The 22,162-nt window shown below is 38.5% G+C and overlaps 1 protein-coding gene across 1 annotated transcript in view; it reads left to right on the top strand.

Moving 5' to 3' along the window:
* Nucleotides 1–5,319: 5,319 nt before the first annotated feature.
* Nucleotides 5,320–22,162, top strand: part of LOC306881335 (GREB1-like protein) — a 37,751-nt gene continuing 20,908 nt past the window's right edge. Inside the window, exons 1-13 of the mRNA XM_079435380.1 lie at nucleotides 5,320–5,573; nucleotides 8,159–8,237; nucleotides 9,218–9,377; nucleotides 10,925–11,101; nucleotides 11,318–11,494; nucleotides 12,125–12,301; nucleotides 13,551–13,673; nucleotides 14,267–14,383; nucleotides 15,896–16,036; nucleotides 17,213–17,338; nucleotides 17,763–17,903; nucleotides 18,717–18,902; nucleotides 21,083–21,385. Of these exons, the coding sequence (XP_079291506.1) occupies nucleotides 9,221–9,377; nucleotides 10,925–11,101; nucleotides 11,318–11,494; nucleotides 12,125–12,301; nucleotides 13,551–13,673; nucleotides 14,267–14,383; nucleotides 15,896–16,036; nucleotides 17,213–17,338; nucleotides 17,763–17,903; nucleotides 18,717–18,902; nucleotides 21,083–21,385 (1,825 nt within the window). The 5' untranslated portion in view covers nucleotides 5,320–5,573; nucleotides 8,159–8,237; nucleotides 9,218–9,220. The remainder of the gene's footprint in view (nucleotides 5,574–8,158; nucleotides 8,238–9,217; nucleotides 9,378–10,924; nucleotides 11,102–11,317; nucleotides 11,495–12,124; nucleotides 12,302–13,550; nucleotides 13,674–14,266; nucleotides 14,384–15,895; nucleotides 16,037–17,212; nucleotides 17,339–17,762; nucleotides 17,904–18,716; nucleotides 18,903–21,082; nucleotides 21,386–22,162) is intronic.

The following is a 22,162-nucleotide window of genomic DNA, read 5'->3' as shown; positions in this document are numbered from 1 at the left end:
ATTAAAAATCATACAGGAAAAAAGAAATGCTTTTAACCCATTAGTTGAACTATTATTGTCCCTAGTGAATAACAACTGTGGTCTGTGTTGTAAAATGCAGGGTTGGGTTCATCTGCAGGTCTCCGGTTTATTGGCCAGAGCAGCCTTGCTGTTCTTCACCTAGATTGAGCTCTTTGTTTGTTGTCATGGTATCAGGACACTTGATTTTCACATGGACACCATAGATTTTGGAATAAAGCTTAGCTCTCACTGTTTTATTGTTGAGAATCCACTCCCTCTAAAGGAAAACCAGTCATGTTGGTGCACATAAGTCCCAATAATGGTACCATCATTGGATGTTTGAGCATGTGGCACCGACACTTTGGCTTTGAGGTGTAAAATTGTAGTTGACCTTTTTCAGTTGGCCAGATGTGCACGAAAGATTCACACGCAAGAGTTTATACTTGCTCAGATCAATTTGAAGCCACCTCAGATATTTTGACTTCAATGCTTCTCTGTTTCTCCAGTGAAACTCCAGTCATTGTTGATCATTTAATATTATGCCAATAACTGATACGTGGCTGATGTTAAAATTAAAAAAAAAAAAAAAAAATGTGTCAAATTAAGTTAAAACACTAAAAACTAAACTTGATCATTGTTAAATGCTGCGAGTTAATTTAGGCATGACAACATTATAATGTACAATATGAAAATAGATAGTCATTTTGAGATTTGCTAAAGATTACATTAGTGTTATTAAATTATTAGTGTTTTTAAAGGTGAACTTTACATGATGGTAAAGGTAATCTAAATATAAAATGATAGAAATGAGTATGTGCTATTAAATATCAATACTAGCCAAAAAAAATCTAATATTGGCTAACGACTGATATATTGTGAATCCCTACTTTTCCCAAGTTTTCTTGCTTGTATTCTTGAATTGCACTAATAGGAGGTTTTCCAAAGGGTATTTGGTAATTACTGACGTAAAGCATTTGTCTGAGTGCAGGATTTAGTTGAAGGTTAAATTAGAGCCATTCACTCCGCCTGAATGTTCGGCAAGGTCAACACTCTAATCAGGGCTTCGGTCACACAAAGGCCGGTTTTTGACTCTAATAAATGAGCACAGCACTCCCACGGTCCCACCCCGCTGCAGTCTGCTGACCGTATCTCGGGGTTGCCCTCTTTCCCCTCTCATTTTCCAGTCACTTTTATAACTGGACAGTAAACTTCCAGTGGCTTAATGATGATGACTTCTTCATGTGCCCAAATACTCCTTTTGTTGATCCTCCCAGGCCTCCACCCCCTTAAACCCAGGCTAACCTTGGCCCACCACTACCCCCGTCCACTGCTGGACTAATCCCCTCCCCAGGCTGTCACCTCCTACCCCCCTCAAGCCAATCCCTAGCTGACCAGTCAGGGGTTTCTCTCTCTCTGCCAATTTCAGCTTTGGCTTTCAGCTTGTTGTGTTGCCTCCCCCCAAGCTTCCCTTCCCCCCTTGGTTCATGTGGCCAAGTGGAGGAGGTTATCTCCACGGCCCTGGCTCATATTGGCCTCGCTGGAAAAGCCCCAATTTGCACTTCAGGACCCCAGCAGGAAGTCTGCGAGAGTCCTTTAGTAGGCAAATGAGCGCAGGGCTTAGGGAACAACTACCTGCCAGCGGTGTGACAAGCGGCGTGAGACCCCACGCCTCATGCCCGCAATAGCCCTTATGTGGTCAGGGAGGCCGAACGTGCCGGGGCAGCATTGGCTTTCACGTGACGCCGACATTGTCAGGCTGTTGTAATTGGCCTGTGTTAGGGTAGATTTGTTTTTTCTGACACTGAGTAGATAGCTCCTGAAGACCTCGATGAGCTGTGGCAGTTGCCACCTCGATTTATCCCTCCTACCCAGCTGATGCTCATTTGTCACTGCGTTAAAATCACGTTCCGCTCTCACCTCAACTATGTGATTCTTAGTTGTTTTTTACAACCGTGCGATGACGAGGATTTCATCACACTTCTAAAAACCCACACTCGATAAGACAATCAAGCAGTTCTTATAAAGAAGCCAAAGCCACTCTTTTCAAAGCTTAGAGCACTCAATAATTGTGCCCTGGCTTCAGTTTGCCCAGATTTAGATTGAGTCGTTCCATTTAGACTAAATATGTGGCATTGGATTAAGTGTGAGTCAAACTTCTAAAACTTGCATTCTGAACTGAAAAGTCTGCTCTGGTTTACCCCGAAATATGCTTTTGTTGGTTCAAATTTAGATTAAGTTGCACCATTTGGATTAAATTTGTGGCATTGGTTCTGGAATGTGCATTTATTATTTCCGCTTTGGTTTTCCTAAGCATTTGTTGGTACAGATTTAGATTAAATTGCCTATATTTGGATTAAGTTTGTCCCATTGGATTTGGATTGAGCACTTTCTCAGAACAAACGTCAGGAACACTTCAAAAATGTACATTCTGAACTGGTTTGCCCCAAACTGTGATTTTGTTGGCCCAAATTTGGATGAAGTAGCCCCAATTATTTTTTATTCCTATTGGATTTGGATTGCGTGTTTCTCCAGAAAGAAGCCGAGAATTAGAGTCACACTTCCCAAAGCTTGCATTTTACATTCATTGTTTCTGGATTGGTTTTCCTACCTGTTTGTTAGCCCAGATTCAGAATAAATTGCCTATATGAGGATTAAGTTTGTCCAACTGGATTTGGGTTGAGGGGTTTTCAAAAAAAAAAAAGACAAGAATAAAAGTCACACTTCCAAAATGTACATTCTGTATTCAAAACTCCTGCTATGGTTTCCTCCAAACTGTTTTATTAGCCCAAATCTACTTTAAGTAGCCCCACTTGGATTATGTTTTCCCTATTGGATCTGGATTGTGCATTTCTCCAGAAATAAGCGAGAACTAGAGTCACACTTCCCACAGCTTGCATTCTGCATTCATTATTCCGCTGTGGTTTTCCTATAAGCGTTAGTTGGTCCAAATTCAGATTAAGTATTTGGATTAAGTTTGTCCCATTGGATTTAGATTGAGGGATTCTCAGAATGAAAGTCAGGAACACTTCAAAAGTGTACATTCCCAAAAACTACTCTGGTTTTGCCCTAAACCGTGATTTTGTTGGCCCAAATTTGGATTAAGCAGTCCCACTTGTATTATTTTTATTCCTGTTGGATCTGGATTGCGTTTCTCTGTAAAGAAGCAGAGAATAAATTACATTTCTAAAAACTTGAATTCTGTGCTCAATAACTCTGCTGTGGTTGACCTCAAACTGGGCTTTTGCTGGTCCAAAGATTGGCCAAGTTGTATTGGTCTCACTGGATCGAAACAATGATGCTGTCTGTCTGGAATGAGGCAGTTTTGCTGTACCTCAAGAGAATGGAGCACTTCTCAAAAGGAAGTAGAGAACAAGACAAAGCAGAACTCCAAAAGATGTTGAAAGAGCCGCCACCACATGACTCATCTATTCTCAGGTGGCAGTGGAAAAGATACTTCCCATTGTCAGTGCCCAGGGCTGGAGACTCAAAGCAGCGCTGAAGGATGGGCGAGAGGAGGGACAGCTCACTCACTGACTCTTTTGTTTTACCCACAAGCTCAATTGAGCAAAGGAAACCTCTGCTTTGCTCTCTTTCTCCTTTTCCAGTGACCCATTAAGGTCTGATAATGTTAAAGCCTGAGACTTGAATCATCACTTCGGTTACCCAGAAAATTGAACTTAATCTTCATATACATTTTTTTTGTACAACAAATGTGTGTTTCTGATAAAATACCCAGCATTTGTCGATCAGAAGTCCTTACACATTCGGGGACATTGTGTGGTCCAAATGGTTTCTGAAGAAAAAACCTTGCAATTAAAATAAACAATGTTTAGACAAAGCCCCCAGATTAGCTGGAATGACAGCATTAATGACTCTGGGAGGCTAATAAAGCCCTCTGAGGGCGGGAGGTCATTGTTTAAAGCTGACTCCCATACTGCTTTAGCCCCTATCTACTAATTCTTATTAGGGTGAGAAGAAGTATATGGCTCGATTTAGACCAACTGTTTTTTTCCTCAGAAAGAGTTGTGAAAGCAGAATAAATTACTGATTTGCCGTACAACCTGATTATTTCCTTACTCTTCAATCCACAAAATGCCATTAATGCCATTTTTACAGGGTTATTCCATTTTTTGGTTAATCTCACCAAGTCGTCTAATGCATCATTTTGTTGACATGGCTGTTTTGTTGTTTGCTTGACAAATTCTTTGTGTCTTTAACTTTGACAAATGCATTTCACTGTTGCAGTTCTCAGCACACTCTTTGAACCATTGCGTCAAGTTACCTTTTTGTTCTATGGACAAGGCTGTTATCAATTATTAACAAATCCTACTACTCGCTGCAGACAAAACAGGATCTCGGGTATGTTGATTAAATCTACTGTGTATATTTACCCTCTAAAGCCATCTGATAGGGTTGGGCTGATGAAACTTGAGGTAACACTTTATGCCAAAATAGAGTGAGATTATTGTTATTGAATCCATATGGTAACAGTTCACAAATAGAAGCACTGGTTTATTTAAATACCATAAGGTCCTGAAACGAAAGGGTCAACCGAGTCACAATATTTTGTCATTATCTTGCGAGATAAGAAGAGAGATGGAGTCATTGTTAGAGAGACCCTGGAGCACCAGGAGAACCCGATCCTCCCATATTTGCGTTCAAATCTCTTTTACTTCCTCTGAGCCACTTCTCCATGCCACGCTGTAGGAAATGATCAATCCGGTAAAGTGCAAAACATCAATCTCCTATCAAGTTATTTAGACCAGATGAGTCCTCGCCACTCGGCTATTTACAATGGGCCTAAATTCTCAGTTAATCGTCAACCTCCGGTGAGGGGAGGGATGCGAGTTCAGGCAAGGCCGATGGACAAAATGCGGACTGACCCCACATTCTTTAGCAAGTGTCCCTAGTTTGCCATTGGTGTGCCCTATCAGTAAAATGGCCCCAATAAAACGGGGAGCGGCAGAAGGAGAGGAAAACGATCCTTCGCCTTGCATCGTACCCCCATCTGCGAGCGTGGCACTTAGAGGTCTCCGGTGTCATGTTAAGAGAGGGGCATCTGCGCATCGTGCATGGCGAACGCAGCACGCGTGTGGTACACGGAGGCGCCTCGCCTCTATTGTGCCGTGCTCAGCGGTATGGCCCTCTCCACAACAGCATCTGTCACCTTAGGGGGTCAGCAAGGGCCAAGATGAATGAGTCCTGAGAGAATGCTCCTCTCACCCCACAGAGCAAATTGCCAAGAAGAGGGAGGGGGCAAGAGGAACGGGGGGAGGGCCTGCTGTTTGTGTATGTGAGTGTTGGAGGGTTTGTGTATTCAGAGCCACTGAGTACAGGACAGAGCAGTTGGCTCCACTGGAGTTCCTGAAATCAGGCTTTTCTGCCTCGACTCTGGACTATCATGACCAGGGAGCTGCTGGCTCTCAACAGGGACAAGGAATACTGTCACAGCCTTGACGCTGCTTTTGGATATCTGAAGGACATTTGCTATGGAAATAGCCTGTTTTAGTGATCTGCTTTAAGGTCTTCAGTGGGATATGAGGCACACTCCACACCCTGGCTGCTTATGAAAGGTACAGAAGCGTCATGTTAGTTTCTTTGACACTCACCGGCTCCTGCTAAATTGGTGTGAATGGCCGTGGCTCTTAGCACCCCATTTATTTAAAGATTTTTGCAGTGGGTAATCTTTGTCCCATCCCCCTGCATGAAGATTTGCTCTTTAAACTCTCTTTCCTTTTTAGTTAATGTCTCTGAATGTAAAAAAAAAAGAAAAAGTGAATTGGTCAGTGTTGAGTGCTGAGTCAAAATTTAAGTGGTGTAGTGTTACTCTTTATGTATTAAATATAGGAAGGGATTGTTGAAATCATGCAGTTATGTGTTGCTTTTTTTTAGTCTAAATGTTTTTACCTTATAAATGGGCTCTTGTTTTTTATAAATTTCACCAGGCATTTTATTTTATTTTTGTGAAACTAAAGTAGAATTTGGTCATTGAAAGTGCACTGAAAGCAAGTTGTCCTCTCCCATTGTCATCAGTTTAATGTAATTATGCAGATAAGGAAGGAAACAAAAGAGGGAATGGATTGAGAGAAAGACAGAAAGGTCTTTAGTGGTACAGTGCGGTGTGTGACTGTAACCACATTAACAGCCACATGTAGCACATTTCATCTAAACCTTTTATTTGGCCTTTTTATTGAGAAATATAACAGCACTCTTTCCGCAATTTTAGGTGCTGAGGCCAAAGAACTTTCACAAGAATAAGAAACCAAAGGGTTTTACTCTCTGAAAATGTCCATAAAAGTGCAAAGGAAAAATTCAAATCTATTTCACAAAGTTAGGTCAAGAAACTAATGCATCAAACCGCATGTGGCACCAAAATAGTGACTGAAATCTCCATGTTGCGTCTATTGGACAAGGCAAGTGTAAAATTGTTAATCTGAGACAAAACAAACGTTACCAGCAAAGCAAACAATTGTGCCTAATTATGTCTGTGGGTTGGTTTGTTTTGGCTACTTAAAGTGTTGCGTTTCCCTTCTTAGCTATTTCAGGATCTCCTAGATTATATTTGTAGAGATTGTGTTTTTTTTTTAGTTGGGATTGGACATCCTTGACCGCACCATTTGAGTCACACCAAGGCCTCGGTTGTCGGTAAACTCGTTTTGATCAGGAAAAGAGACATGGTGCCTATGTTCATTGCTTTCAGTGTTATATTGAAGCTTCAGTGATTAATTTTTGTTTTTAGAATTCAACTACTTTCATTCTCTTCAATTTCTTGTTATAAAAAGGAATTGGTGCATTTTTAGATGTGTCATGAGAGCTTTTTTTGTTGTTGTATGCATTGTATATAATCAGTCAGAATTAGAAAACAAATTGAAAGCTTGTATGGAAGTAGTAAGAGGTGACTGGAGTTGAAATAGCTCTTGGCCTAAAGACAAGGCTCTCTGCAGGCATGTCCACATTAGCATTTAACACCCCTTATGTGTCATTAGCAGTCAAACTGGACCCTGAGAGCCCTGAAGGCAGGACAGAACTATGCTCAGGTGCTGCTACCTCACTTTTCCTCTGTTTACCACAGTAACAAGATGAGTGATTTGCTGAAACTTGACCCAACAGGCCTCCAAGTGCTGTTTGCAAAACAGGGTGTGCTACTTGTTTTTTGAGTTTTTCAATGGTGGCATCAATTGACATGACCCATATGTCACACCAGCAATTTTCCAGTTTGTCAAACTGCAGAGACTTGTTGGTTTTTTATCTGAATAAAAAGAAAAAAAGATTTCAGATCCATTGTGGAGTCTCAAAGAGGAAGCTTTTTCAATGTGTCTGATGAAGACATTTGCCTCTTTGGACTGCAGTTGGTTATTTGATCCATTTTTTGGGTAATCATTCACAAATCTCACAATGTTCAAAGAAATGCTGACATATAATGCTATATTTGTTGTTGCTGCAGTGTTTATTGTGAAACTGATCATAGTATCACCTGGTAGAGATCAATATATTTGCTTAAATCTAAACAAATCCTTTTATCACCTAGACTTTAAAAACTACTAATAAAAATGACCTGTAAGGTCATTCATTTTCTGATTTTCAAAGTACGTAGGTAAAAAAATTTGGGATACTTTTGATTGAAGTGTTTACTGACTGATTGATGGTTTTACTGCATTTCACTCTTGTTTTAACCAGACCAAAAGCACAAAACCTGTCCCATCAGTCTTTGTGTAATCCTAGAAGTAGGTGACATGGAGTTCCTTTCCCCTGTGCGTTCCACAAACATTCCCTTGAGGTCCCAGTGTCATATAACTCATCCCTCAGCGTTATCAGTTAACAGCTACATATGTTGAAGATCACTGCAAGCTGTTCAGCTTTACAAACAACTGTCTGATCTGAGATAACGCATGGATTAATACTCACCACATATGAATCTTACTGATTTATTCCACAATAAATTCTCCATTCAGTGCATTTAACTCAAAATAAATCCATTGCCAATCTCTAATTCTGCGATCGTTGGATTTAATTGCACAGTTCAAGCGACTCAGAGAGAGATTAACATGATACAAGTTATTCCCAGTGTATTGCTCCAACAAGTTATGTACCATATGATGTTTAACATGGTATTTATACTGTCAATGAAGTTCTGACTGTTTGCCTTTTGTTTGTGCAGGAATACTGCGGTTTAACTTTGATATACCATGGAGAAGAGGTGATCCTGTCCTTCCGCCGCTAAAGAAATATTATCAAAGGTAATGTTTTGTGTTTTGTTGCAGCCATATTATTGCATAGAAGTAGTTGCTTGTCAAATCAGAGATCCCAATCCCAATGTAGAAACCAATACTGAGCTTTTATAGTTTCACAAGGCAAACAAAAAGGTAAAAAGAGGAAAGGAAATGCAATCAGAAGTGCAAAATAAAGCATCAGTGCAGAGCAGATGGCCTAACAGATGATATGGTTATACTTGGCATGTAGCTTAGTGTTATAAGTTTTCTTCATATCAGTATTTATTACACGGCTCTCTGGAGTACCTGATTTTTATTGGTCAATTGTGCCTTTCTGCAGTCAATTATTTCTGGGAATTAGCTTTGTTGTTACTGCTAAATTCCCCCTTTAAACGTGATGTAAGGCCCCTCAGATTAATGTCAAGGTCTTGATCATCCTATCAGGGTTTATTTTGTAATAATGACCAACTGACTGTACATTATCTCTTACTTTTCTAGTTGCATTTTTTTATAGTCAAGTATTGCTGAACAAAAACAGCTCAAGGAGTCTACATAAAAGTCAAATGGTTGTTTTGGTGGCTCACGTGACATTTATTTTAATATAGTTGATCATGTTTCTCTTCTCACTTGATTTCTTTCGTCCTACTGTTTTAAATCAGGCATTGTAACTTTACTTTTACAGTATAGCTGTTCTCGTGCTCAGAAACATATGCCTGGACTGTTTGTGCTGATAATACAGCAGAAACGGTTTCAAGGGCTATTCTACGAAAGACTAAAAATAGCCTCGTTCAGGGTGGAATTGCAATCTCATTCATGCAGTCCATCAGAACATTACATTAATGTCTCTTTCCCTCTCAGTTTCAAAATAGATGAACCCTTGAAACTTGAAAAAAAGATCTACTTTGTGAGATCAAAACTGTACTAATCATGATGTGTGTGTGGCACTGTATTTATGCAGGGTATATTTAAACAAAATGAATTTGTGAAAATTGTACGTTTTGTTTCAGATCATGGGGAATTCATACGCGGGACAGCTGAAATCTGCCCGCTTTGAGCAAGCTCTTCACAACTCCATAGAGGCCTCATTAAGATCGAGTGGTGGAGACCCACAGCCCGTATTCACACAGCTGTATCTCGAGCCTGATCAGTATCCTAGCAACCTGGAAGGTAATAATTTGCCTTCAAAGGAACTGATTTTGATTTGTTCTCAATAATAAATTGCATTTTATGGAAAAACATATGGTAGTGATTTTCTAAAACTTGGTCAAAGAAACTCTATTGCATCAAAATGCTTCATATATGATTATAATTTAGGGTACATTTCATGTCCATTGATGATAATTGCTTTTTCTAACAGTTTTCTTCAGACAAAATCATATTTTATCCAGTATTAAGAGAATACATACTATAATCTCACACATATATTTTGTGCACCCTGCTTTTCAGTTTGCTTGAAATAGCCTTCATGTCCCTTAAATAATACAGTTCAGTCATGAAACTCTAGATGGCGCAGGCTGACAGGTTGTTAACATAACTGGTGATATTCAGAGAGTTAAACGACTTGGCACAAACTGATTGGTTCATGCTGCATATGCAGCCAATGAGCTTACTGCCTTGCATTTATATGGCTGGCTAGTATTCACTTGAGATTCCTGCAGCGCGCTTTCAGAGTTCTCTGAAGCCCTCCACCTTCCCCAGCTCCACCTGTATAGATCTGCTACGGGTTATTTTATATGCTATTTGTGCAGCAGCAGTATGTCTTAAATACTCACGGCACCGTATTGCCATATGCATTGGCAGTAGCAAGTTCCTGTACTTGCTTGCAGCAGCAATAATCTACAACTACAGCAATAATCAACAGCAGCAGCAATTCAGCAGCAGTGTAGCAGATCTATTCCTCCAAGACCAAATACATTAACATTGTCATATCCATCACCATGCTAAAATCTTCCGAGAGTTGTCATGATTGAAATGTTTTTGCAAATTAGTCCGCTTTTTGAATTGAGTTCAGAGTAATGAATAAAACAATTTAAGTCAAGATTATCTATGTAAAATGTATTTCTACAATAGAAATACCATTAGAAAAATAGATCGTTTAAATAAAATTTTCTTTCAAATAAGAAAATGTTTCATTTTACTCATGTCCATAAAAATGGTCAACTATGTTACAAACCAAACAACCCTGAAATCTAAAAATGTTTTATCACAAAATCACCTGGCCAGCGTCATGTGATGTCATTTACTTCTGCGGCTGTCATTTTGAACACATTATGTTAGATTTTTTGTGTATTTAATCTCAAATGACCTATTGCCAAGAGTATGTTAATTGCCCATTAACATTGTTGTACATTGTTATGGTTTGCAATATTTGTATTAATTTAATTTTAATACATATTACAATTTGAGGTGAACATTATCAGGAAAATAACATTTAGTTTGCCAGGTCAAGCCTGCCTTTGAAATTATGAGTCAAAATGATTAAACTTTCAACCATGTTACCTGTAAATCCATCCAGTTTGTCCGAAACAGTTGACAAACTCACCAGCAAGAAAAAAACTGAAAGCGATAGTTGTTTATTGGGGAAGCATGTTGGTTTTACACTTTTTTCCTGTTGTGAAATGTACCCTAACTTATAGATTGACTCATATACATGTGTAAGTGTGCATATATGCATGTATAGCAATAGCACACCTGTTTCTGGTTCTGCCATTCAGATATTAAGCCCAAAATGGACCTGAGCATGAGGTCCGACCTGTCCAGCCATGTGCTGGTGAATTGCCAGTCGTCCAATTCCATTGATGATATTGATGACGAGGATGATTCAGACACCAACAGCCCACCGTTGCCGTACCTTCAGGGCCCCCCTCCTGACGGCTGCTGCACTGTTGACGGTAGAGAAATTAATAGACTATTTACAGCATATATTCCAGCTTCTGTAGTCGTATGAAAGCATGGTGTTACGAAAAGAGCATTTTTTTAATGTGCCAAGTCAGTGTGGAAGTGAAACTTATGATAATGACACTGCAAAACTATTGAAAAACTAGTGTAAACAGTGACTCATCAGCACAGTCGCTTTTCATTCGCTGACTCAAGTCATCTGTGCCCAGGGTTCTGTCAAGCGGGAAAGGATCTGCGCTTGGTTTCCATGGCAACAGAGGCTATCGAGGTTCCCGCGGGGTTTGAGCTGGTTGGTGCCAAATCGCCCAGCATCCCGGAGCACATCCTCGTCTGTGCGGTGGACAAGCGCTTCCTGCCAGATGAGAATGGGAAAAATGCACTTTTAGGTTGGTGTTCCAATACAATTCAAGGACTTATATAATATATATTATTATATAATTACTAATTATTAGGGATGCACCGATACCACTTTTTCTAGGACGAGGCCGATAGCGATACTTTTATTTTTGGTACTTGCCGATACCGAGTACCGATACCTGTATTTTCATTGCATATGGAATTCTTTTAAATTCTGAGTACAGAAACCAAAAGAATATCTTGTATATTCACTTTTTCTGTGAATTGAAATGTAAAGTAACAAAATCTGCCATTAGGATTCATTAGGGATGCACCGATACTGATACTGGTCTCAGTATCGGGCCCGATACAACGCTCCTGTATTCATACTCCTACTCAAAAAATGCTCCGATACCAAACTAAGCCAACTAACATTATACATATTATTTTGGTTTTTTGTAATTTTTTCAAAAATTACAAAATTTATGCAATGAAAAAACAGGTATCAGGACTTGATATCGGCAAGTACCAAAAATAAAAGTATCGATATTGGCCTAGTTCTGGAAAAAGTGGTATCAGTGCACCCCTGGTGTAAATCTTGGTCAGAAGCCTTTCTTCGTGGCGTCTTTCTGAAGAGTTTTTCACAGCACGTAGCGATGCATGTTTGTGTGTTTGTGAAGGGTTTTCGGGGAACTGCGTGGGCTGTGGTGAGAAAGGGTTTCGCTACTTCACTGAGTTCTCCAACCACATCAACTTGAAGTTATCCACTCAGCCGAAGAAGCAGAAACACTTAAAGTACTACCTGGTGAAGAACTCTCAGGGTGCTCTGTGCAAGGGAACCCTCATCTGCTGGAAAGGTACCACACTTGCATGCAAAATGTTGCATGGCATAGACAGTGCACTGTCTTAAAGTTTTGATGCTGTTCATCATTTAAATTAACTGGCAAATGGATTAAAATGTTGTATTTCAAGATATTTTACAAATTTAACTACCCTTGTGTATTTAACTAACTAAATAAATAAAATACATTTTTGTTAAATATTTAGCTAAATTTTGTATTGAAGTTTATTTATTCAAATTGTATTTATAAAAAGTTCAAATGTATCTGATTAATTTAAATATCTATTAAATTGATAATTCAATAATAAAAAAAAATAATAAACTGATAATTAATGATTTCTTCCATAAAAGAAAAATTGCTTACACAATTTTTTGTTATTATTTACACAGAATAAATTATTTACACGGTATACATAAAATTATTTAAACATAATGTACTCATTTAATTATCATTGTTTTATTTAACAAAAAACTTAAGTAATTTGTTAAGTATTTTCACTACATTTCTAAACATTAAATAAGGCAAAATATTAAACTTAACAAATTAAATGAGTCTGTTGGATTGCAATTAAAATGTATTTGCAATTGTATAGTATTTTTAAATTAATAAATTGATGATTAATGATGAAAGATAAATTATCTACAAATAATATAGTATACATACAATTATTTATTTCTAAATTTAAATATAATTGTTGTATTTTTGTTACATATCTAAACATTAAATAAGGTAAAATATATAAAATGTATTTGCAATTGTATTTTATTTTAAAAAATTATATATTGATAATTGATGATTTCTTCCATAAAGGTTAAGATAAATTATTTACGGAGAATATATTGCACATAGAATTATTTGAAGATAATTTCAAAATTTATTTAACATGGTATTTTTTATATATATATATTGATATATTTCTAAACATTAAATACAGTAAAAAATAAAAAAGTTAAAAATTTAAATGTATGTTTAATCGCAAATTAAATGTACTTGCATTTGTATTCTATTTTTAAATTTACAAATTGATAACTGATACAAATGATTGATAAAGAGTACTGTTTAAATTGGGAAAATAGGTCTTGAAATGATCTTGCTCTTATTTCAGTACCAATGAGAAAAAAAAAATGCAGTGGTCCCGATATATTCTGCATCCTTCCCATCCATGTATTATACATAAGGTTGTTACTGAATCTGTTTGATTTGAAAGAGACAGATATTTCACTTGACATTACCTGTGCATTTTCTTTTTTTTTTTCTTTTTCAGATTGTAAGACAAGGCCATTCTCGAGCAGTGCTTCTTCATCCAAGCCTAGTTCCTCATCCTCACTGAGCAGCAAAGAAAATGGAGACACAAATGGCCACAGTCCATCTCCCTTCCCCCTCTCAGGTGAGTGCATGGATTGTTTAATATCACAAGCCTTGTCACACAATATTCTATTTTTCACCATCCAGAGTTATTTCTCATGTGAAAGCACATCATTTTAAACGTCACAAGTGAAGCTCTGGAGCACATAAGAGAACACATGCTGCATCTGTCCAGTGGAGGATGTCCATCTTCTGCTGGTCTCTGCATGCGCAGAGGTCATGTTCTGTCCTGGGGGAGGGTCCACATGGGGGTAGGGAGGGAAACCTGCGGTTAAAGAGGGGTGGGGAGGGCAACTCAGCATTTGGTGACATCTGGCTGGAGGCCACACAGTGTTTACCCAACAGTGTTTGGTGAAAGAAAGCAAGTCATTGTCTCATTCTTCCTCACAACACCATTCAGTGAGCCGGGCAGCTGGCAGCAGAGATCGTCCATTAGTGGCGAGAACAGTCTTTTACAATGCACAGAATAGGTTTAGGAGAAGGGCTCATTATTGCAAGACAAATGTAACACATTTTGTGTTTTTCAACCAGTTTAAATGCCATATCTTCTTCATTTCCCCATGAAGAGTTAAAAAGTAAAACTGCATTGATAAGAAGTTATTGTTTGATCCACAGACTCGCCTCCTGCCCGCATGCAATCTGGCTCATCCTCAGGGATTTTTGGAACCCCAGAGCTGGGCTTTCTCAAACCATTGAACACACCGACCCACGGGACCAAGACTTTACCGATCGGTACCGGATATTTGTCTCATTTTGAATTTTAAGTAGCATTTATTGCTCATAATACCAAGCTAAAAAGCCATATATCATTTTGTATTGAAGTACAACTTGCATTTGTGTTGAACCGTTCAGTGCAAGCAGTTGTTAAAATGATTTTTAACAATTCAGTGTGCTTGCTAATTAGTGGTGCTTGCTAAAGAAAAATCGCTATATTCTATATATAATATTCAATATACACAATTTCTCATGTTTTGGAAATTGAAAACAAACCAAACTGTACATTCAGCCTTAACATTAAGCAGCCAACCAGTTATTATATTTATAGACCATTTTTAATTATCTTTGTTATATTTAATTTAAAAAAAAATAATTTATTAAATATTTTACTATTTTGTTTTAATATTAAATAGGTTCAAATGTTAAAGTTAAAAGTTTATCAAATTAATTTAAATGTCTATTTAATTGATAGTTTGGATGTTTTTGCATTTTTAAATTAATAAATTAATCATGTTGCTTCCATAAAAGTTAATAAAGTGTTTAAATAAAATATAAAATGCATAGAATTATTTGAATATAATTTCCAAATTGAATTAACATTGTTTAGTTAAACAAAACACGTGAAATATTTTGCTTCATTTCTAAACAATAAATAAGATGATATAAGATGAAGAATATTGAAATTAAAATGTATTTGCATTTGTAAAAGTTAAGATAAATTATATACCATAATTATACAACAACAAAAATAATAATACATTTTTGTTAAATATTTTTGCTACATTTTTAAATATCAAGCAAGGTAAAATATTAAAATTAAAATGTATTTGCATTTGTATTGTATTATTGTATAATTGTATAATAATAAATTGTTAACAACCAATTATGGTCAACTTTGTGTTTCAAATGTTGTTCGCTGCTTCATTGTTTGTTTTTCTCCACAGAAGGATAGAATGAATCCCTTCTCTGAAGGTCATTTGTATTGGCTGCTTACACAACCCCTTTTGCAAACACACACACATTAACTCGCTCCAAATCATCAATATAAGACCAGAAATTCTCTATTAAGGGTTTTAATGTCAGCCCACGCTTCAAGTTCCCTGCAATTGATGTTTAACATGTATTTGCTCTATTTATGTGTGTCAGGAATATTAGATGTAAAAGTGGCCCAGCAGTTCATTATTAATATGCCATCAGTTATAGGAAATCAATAAACTGTGCTCCACAGGACCCATTCTCCTTCAGAAATGAGCGAGAATGCTTTCCTCCCTATTGAATTTGTGTGTAGGCCGGGGTGTTTGCATAGTTTGTTACCAGAAGAGTGGACGCTAGCCATTAAAGTGTCAAACATGACACCCTTCTGGGCACTTCTTGAATAAATTTTAGTCTGAAAAGTTGGTTCACAAATGTTATGCTAAATGCTAAATATATTTTAAAAAATCAGCATATTAGAATGATTTCTGAAGGATCGTGTGATGCTGAAGACTATAGTAATGATGACTTCCAAACTTATTTTTTGTTGTTCAGTTCCCACTGCCCTGCGAGTAAACAGTCTAACTAATGGTCTAAATATGGACGGACGGTCCAGTCTACTGAGCCCGCCTCATACAAACCCACTGGCCACACCTACTCATGGCTATAGGGCCACAGAACCAGGAGACAGTCCAGGTAAGCATTAAACCAGCCAGTCACAATGCTGCCTGATAGAGCTGCACGATTAATCGTTAAAAGATCGCGATCTCGATTCTAACACCCACGCGATCTAATTTCTAAATGACGACGATTCGCCGTTTCTATCAAACCTTTGACAAAGTCTTAAAACATTCATATTGAACATTTAAATCTGCATTCGCTCTGCCTCTGACACAGAGAGAGAGAGAGAGCAGTTGGCATGTTTAGGTAAAAAACAAATACTGGGATGAAAGTTTATAGTTCTTATATAAACAATAATGTCTATGGTTGCGTTCAAAATAGAGCAATTCCCCCATTTGAAAGTAACTGGCGCTTCAAATAACGTTTGTGTCGGTTGCATTATTTTGCCACTAGGTGGCGACAAGTGACTGTTTAAAAATGTAGGCCTATTTGTCATGGAATCAATCATTCAAGAGATTTGTTAAAAAATGCTGATTCTTACTGTGGCCGAGAGAGCTCAGCGCGCTGCAAATAGATAGAAAAAACACCTGCAAATTAAGAAAACAACTTCGTCAATTTGACAACACGCGCTGCAAATACTCACAACACAACCAAATAAAGAAACGCTCTGCAAATAAAATTCTTTAATTGTTTGTGTTGTGAGCATTTGCAGCACCTGCTGTCAAATTGAGGAAGATGTTTTCTTGATTTGCTGGTGCTTTTTCTATTTGCACGTGTTTTCTGAAGTTACAGCGCGTTGAGCTCTCTCGGCCACCCTAGATTCATCCAGTAATGAAAAAAGTGAAGTATTTATGAGTGAGACATTGAATCGTTCATTCAAACCACTATACAAAAAATTGGTGTAGCCTATTAAATATGTTATATTTTAAATATATATATATATTAAAATGGTTAATCATTTTAATAATAATTCATTCAAATTAATGAAACACATTTAAATAGACTGCAGCAATTAATATTACGTCACACATAATTTTGTTTAGTTCAGAATCGTGGAAGAATCGTGATCTCTATTTGAGACAAAAAATCGTGATTCTCAGTTTATCCAGAATCGTGCAGCTCTACTGCCTGGTCATGTATATCATTAGTGGTCAAACTCATCAGATTTTTTTTTAGAAGGCTTCATCAAATTTTTACACTTGTGCAACTTGATGATAACAAGCATGTTCCATCCTGCGCTCTTTCTTGCAGCATCCTCTGCTATGTCATCCGGTCCGCCTAAAAAGCGTCACCGCAGCTGGCACCCCACGTCTCTCGTCCCCGTCCCGGCCACGGCCGTCCCTGTGCCAGCCATCCGCCCGCTGACGTGCAGCTCTGGTGGGTCTGACTTCATCATCCTCAGCCTGATGTTTGTAAATGCTGCTGTCGGTCAGTTCATCCAGGCTGTTTATGCATGGCCCTGAGCGGAAAACAGCCATGAATTTGATAACCTTGCTTTTGTTTTGAACAAGTATCAAGGAACATGACATTTTCCATCCACAAGGATGATTTATTCATTGTTTTCATAGAAACAGGGTTGAAGGGTCACGCTAAAGTAGGTCCTGTTTAGCAGAAGATTGGAGGGTTTATGCTTTGGAGATCCATGTACCTTGTCCTCACCATTGAGTGTCATTTTAACAAAGCATGGGACTGAAGAGATCCGTCCAATGTATTATCAGGTTTCCACAATGGCTTGACAGCACATTCTATGTGGTCCAATACAAAAAGTATATACATGTAATGTTTTGCTCCTTCGTTCCAGGTTCTTTATTGTCCCTGTCCAATCAACAGCCTCCATCAGTGTCAGGGGTCATACAACCCCAACCAATCACAGCCGGAGAAACTGTCATCATCCCTGACAACCTTATGAACTCCTCTGGGGTCCGACCAGTCCTTCTCATTGGTCAGTCTGTTATATTGATTTTCATAGTATATTTTCTGTCCATACTGTGGAAGTCAGTGGGGACCAGAAACAGGTTTGGAGTAAATGATTGAGTGAACTATCCCTTTAATTTGATGGAGTCATTGCAACAATTTTTAGAGGCCAATATATATATCAATTTCTGAATTAATATCTTGATTAAGTAGGTGAGTGTAAGTAAGTGATTAAGTAGTGATTTTTTTTTTTTAAATGATAAAATATATAATATAATTATATTCTTACAAAGAATTGTTTAACCTTATTAAGTAGGCATGATCCTATAAAGACAAGTTAACAGGCTAGCGAAATGATAAAGTGTAGATTAAAAAGCTAGCAATGTCAGATTAATTTGATTGACAGTATCAGATATATAATAATATTTAACTTATATTTCAGAATTTAAACAGCAAAGAGTGATAGTAAGATAGATATTCAAATTAAAGCTCAGCAGAACTATTTGTAAACTGCTCAGAAACGTTTTTGTCAATTAAAAAAATGTAAGTAAATTAAAACAATATTAAAGAAATATATTATTTTTTTATATATTTTATATTTTTAACAATATATTAATACATATTTTAACAAAACAGCTTTTAAAGTACTTAATCTACATATCAAATAGACATTGAAAAACATTAAGATAGCATAATCTGAAATACTAATTTAACATCCAGATCAATTTTACAGAAATAGGTTCATCCCAGCACACAATATAACCAGATCTCTCGAGTTACTTCATCTTTAAGTGTTTGTGGATGTGTGTGAGAACATGTTTGTTTGAATGCTTCTCTCCAGGTCAAGGCACTTTGCCGTACTTCTTTGGGAATGTGGGTGATTTGGTGGTGAGCCCCCTGCTGGTGAGCTGCTATAAGGGTCGAGAGCTCAATGAGAAGACCCTCGCCAGTCTGGGCATGTCAGCAAGCCAGTTACTCACCACAGAGACCATGATACTGCTCACACTGCAGTACCTTGCTCGGCTGGGTAAACAACACTGACAAACAAGACGTTTTAAAGGGGTCCTATTATGCTTTTTCACTTTTTGAATTTTAGTCAGTGTGTCGTGTGTATGTTTGGGCATAAAAAGATCTACAAAGTTACAAATCTCAAAGTCCACTCCAAAGGGAGATATTTCGTTTTTAAATAATCCCTTTCAAGAACTATAACGAATGATTCGTTTGGACTACAAAGTTGTTTTCCTGTATTTGTGATATCACAAATTGGTCCATTAGAATATCATTAAAATAAATCCCGCCAACTGAAATTTGAATGGTCGGGGGGTGGGGAGAACGTTTGGTTGAGCACTGCACGTTTCAAAATATAAACCCGGTGCTGGTGTTTTTATATCACTGTATTTCTGAAGGAAACCGACTGTCTTCAGAAAATTTTGGATGTCATTTTCATTTCATCTTGGATGTAATGTCTGATAAAGCAGCGCTTGTGAGCAGAGCGCTGCTTTGTGTACAGCATTACTCGGGAAACCTTGATCTCTCCCGCTCCAACAGCACCTCCTGCTGGTAGAGAATGAATTTGCATATATATGCCACCACAAATAGTGTAAGTCTATGGGACTATGTGTCAAGGGTTGGGGTGAAGGGATGAGGCGGGGACTCAATGGTGCAGGAGATGGGCTTTAATTAATAAAATAAAACAAAACAAACCAACTAAAACTACCCCGTAGGGGAAAACAGGACAGCTAGCAAGGCTTGGCAGGGCAGGAACAGGAAACATTCGACGACGAACTGGCACAGGACTGAAAACACAAGGAGATTATAAAGGGAGCAAATGAGGAGGGTAATGAGGTAAACACAGGTGAGGCAAATTAACCAATAATCAGGAAACAAGATGGGTGGGGTCAAGACAACTGACATGAGAGCACATGGCACACAGAAACCTAAGACAAAAGCCATGTGCTCGCACAAAACCAAAACACATGGCCAGCAAAACAATATCACCAGCCATGTGCAAAACAGGACATGAACACGCAGCTAATGAGAATACTCATAAGCCGCGTGTTCACACAAGACATGACAACATGAAAGCACGCAGCCAATGAAAAACACAAGCTGCATGCCACACAGCACACGACATAGCATAAATGCACGCAGCCGATAAAAACACGAACTGCGTGCAACACCACAAAACACAACACAGGTGGACAGAAGAGCGCGCGGCCGAGCGAACTCGAGACCGCACGCTCACACAATGAGACAGAACATGGACCGCAAGTGTCCGACTCCGAACCCCGACACGAAACCAAAACTCAAGACATGAGTGCCGGGATCCAAACACCACGCTCCAACACAAAACAAGGCACGCAGATGAGAGAGCGCACGGCTCTAGACCGCTAACACTAATAACACTAGACCGCAGTGACAGAACCCTGACACTATGGTATAAGTAAATTAAACTGTATAACAATTTCACTGCAATTCTTGTTAAAATGTTAGAATTAAAGAACAATAAACATAATACATATTACCTACATATTACCATTGCACTAATCTGTACATAGTAAATGCAGTTATATTTAAGATGTTGTTAACATCCTATCTAAAACATGATTTAGCCAAAAAAAAACAACAAGAATAACATTACCACTTTAATATGTCTTGCAATATCCGAGCGTGCAAAGGTTCTGCGCGATCCTCTTGTTCAATATTCTCGGGGTCTGAATTGATATGGCAATATTGACGAACTTGCTGTTTTGGCAAGGGGCGGGGCAATACTGAAACACCGTCTAAGCTGTTCGCCAATCACAACGCACTGGAACAGCTAACCAATCACAACACATTTCGTTTATCGGAAGGCAGGCCTTCATCAAACCCGGAACAAATCGAGCCGTTTGTGCCAGGCTGGGGAGAAAGGTATTGTAATAATGTAAATTATGTGAAAAATAATGTGATTTTCAACCACCAAGCATGAGAGCATGTTCTAGTACACCCCCCAAAACAAAATCAAGACTTTGTAAAAGAGCATAATAGGACCCCTTTAATGCATGTCAAATAAGTTTTAATGCATCAGTAACATGAACTGATTTTGGATAAGAGTGCACAGCTTGTTAAAAGTCTTATTTCATATGCATTTAGCTCAAGCATTAGGCAAGAGCAATGAGTGCTTTCTTTAGAGTGAGGTGACTATTCCCTTTCCTGTCTTCATTGCAGGTACGGAGCAGATCCCGTTACGGGAAGAGTTCGAGCAGATCGTACTGAAGGCCATGCTGTGTGGTCCGACCGGCCCTCCCGTGTCCCCCGCCCAGCTGCCCTGGTTAGCTCGAATGGAGGCCAGTGTGTCAGGGGGCTGCGTTCAGGTGCTGGTCAGCCACAGCTCTCTGGGCGAGGGCATCTCTGAGTCGCTGCGCTCGCTGAGTGAGACGCCACCGCAGCAGCAGCAGTGCCTGCCCAACTACGTGCTCATCATCTGCACCTCCAAAAGTGGAGCGAATGAGTTCTGCGTGCTAGTGTTGGGTACGTTCTGCTGCTCTCAAAGACTTAAAAGGGTCATCGGATGTCCATTATTCTTTAGGGTCTTTAACATAAATTTAAAAGTCTATAACATACTTTGGTTAAAATTTCTCAATGGTTGTGTAAAACAACACCCTGTTTACCCTGTCAAAAACAGCTCTGTTCACAGTGACCCGTTTCCGTGCGCATCCCTTTAAATGCTAATGAGCTCTGCTCACCCCACCTCTCTCCCATGGGATAACGAGTTCTCTGAGAGACTTTGGTTCTCTGAGTTAACTTTGGCTGCATTCATCATAAAACTTGCTAACTAGCACATTATTAGGAAAGGCGATTTGCAAAGATTCATAAAAGAATCTAGACACTTCTGTAGGTGAAGCTGGATCACGAATGATTCGCGCAAACATAAAAGCAAAAGTAATCCACTTCGTCTTCAGCGGTTCAGATGTCGGGAGTAAATTGCGACTGCTATGTTCATAATTACATCCAGCAACAAAACACCTCAATCACTCAGGAGCCATTCTTGTCTAAAACCGCTCCGGCGTTGAAACAATGGCGGAATGATGACAGATATCTTAGGGCGGGTCTAGGGTAAAACGCCAGTGTCAATCAACAATCGTGGGAGCGGCCTGGGCCTTTGTGACGTCACTCTGTCAAGAATCTGTGAACGGCTTGAGAACGGCATGAGAAAGGGGTTATGATTTATCGGGATTTAAAAAAAAAAACACTGGGTGGATATTTATCATTTTAAGGTGGTTGTGTACAAATAGCCGCTGCCAAAGT

The sequence above is a fragment of the Barbus barbus genome, assembly GCF_936440315.1.
Source record: "Barbus barbus genome assembly, chromosome: 15".
In the NCBI taxonomy this organism is placed as follows: Eukaryota; Metazoa; Chordata; class Actinopteri; order Cypriniformes; family Cyprinidae; genus Barbus; species Barbus barbus.
Note: the sequence above shows the minus strand (reverse complement) of the source record. Positions and strands in the feature narration are given on the sequence as shown.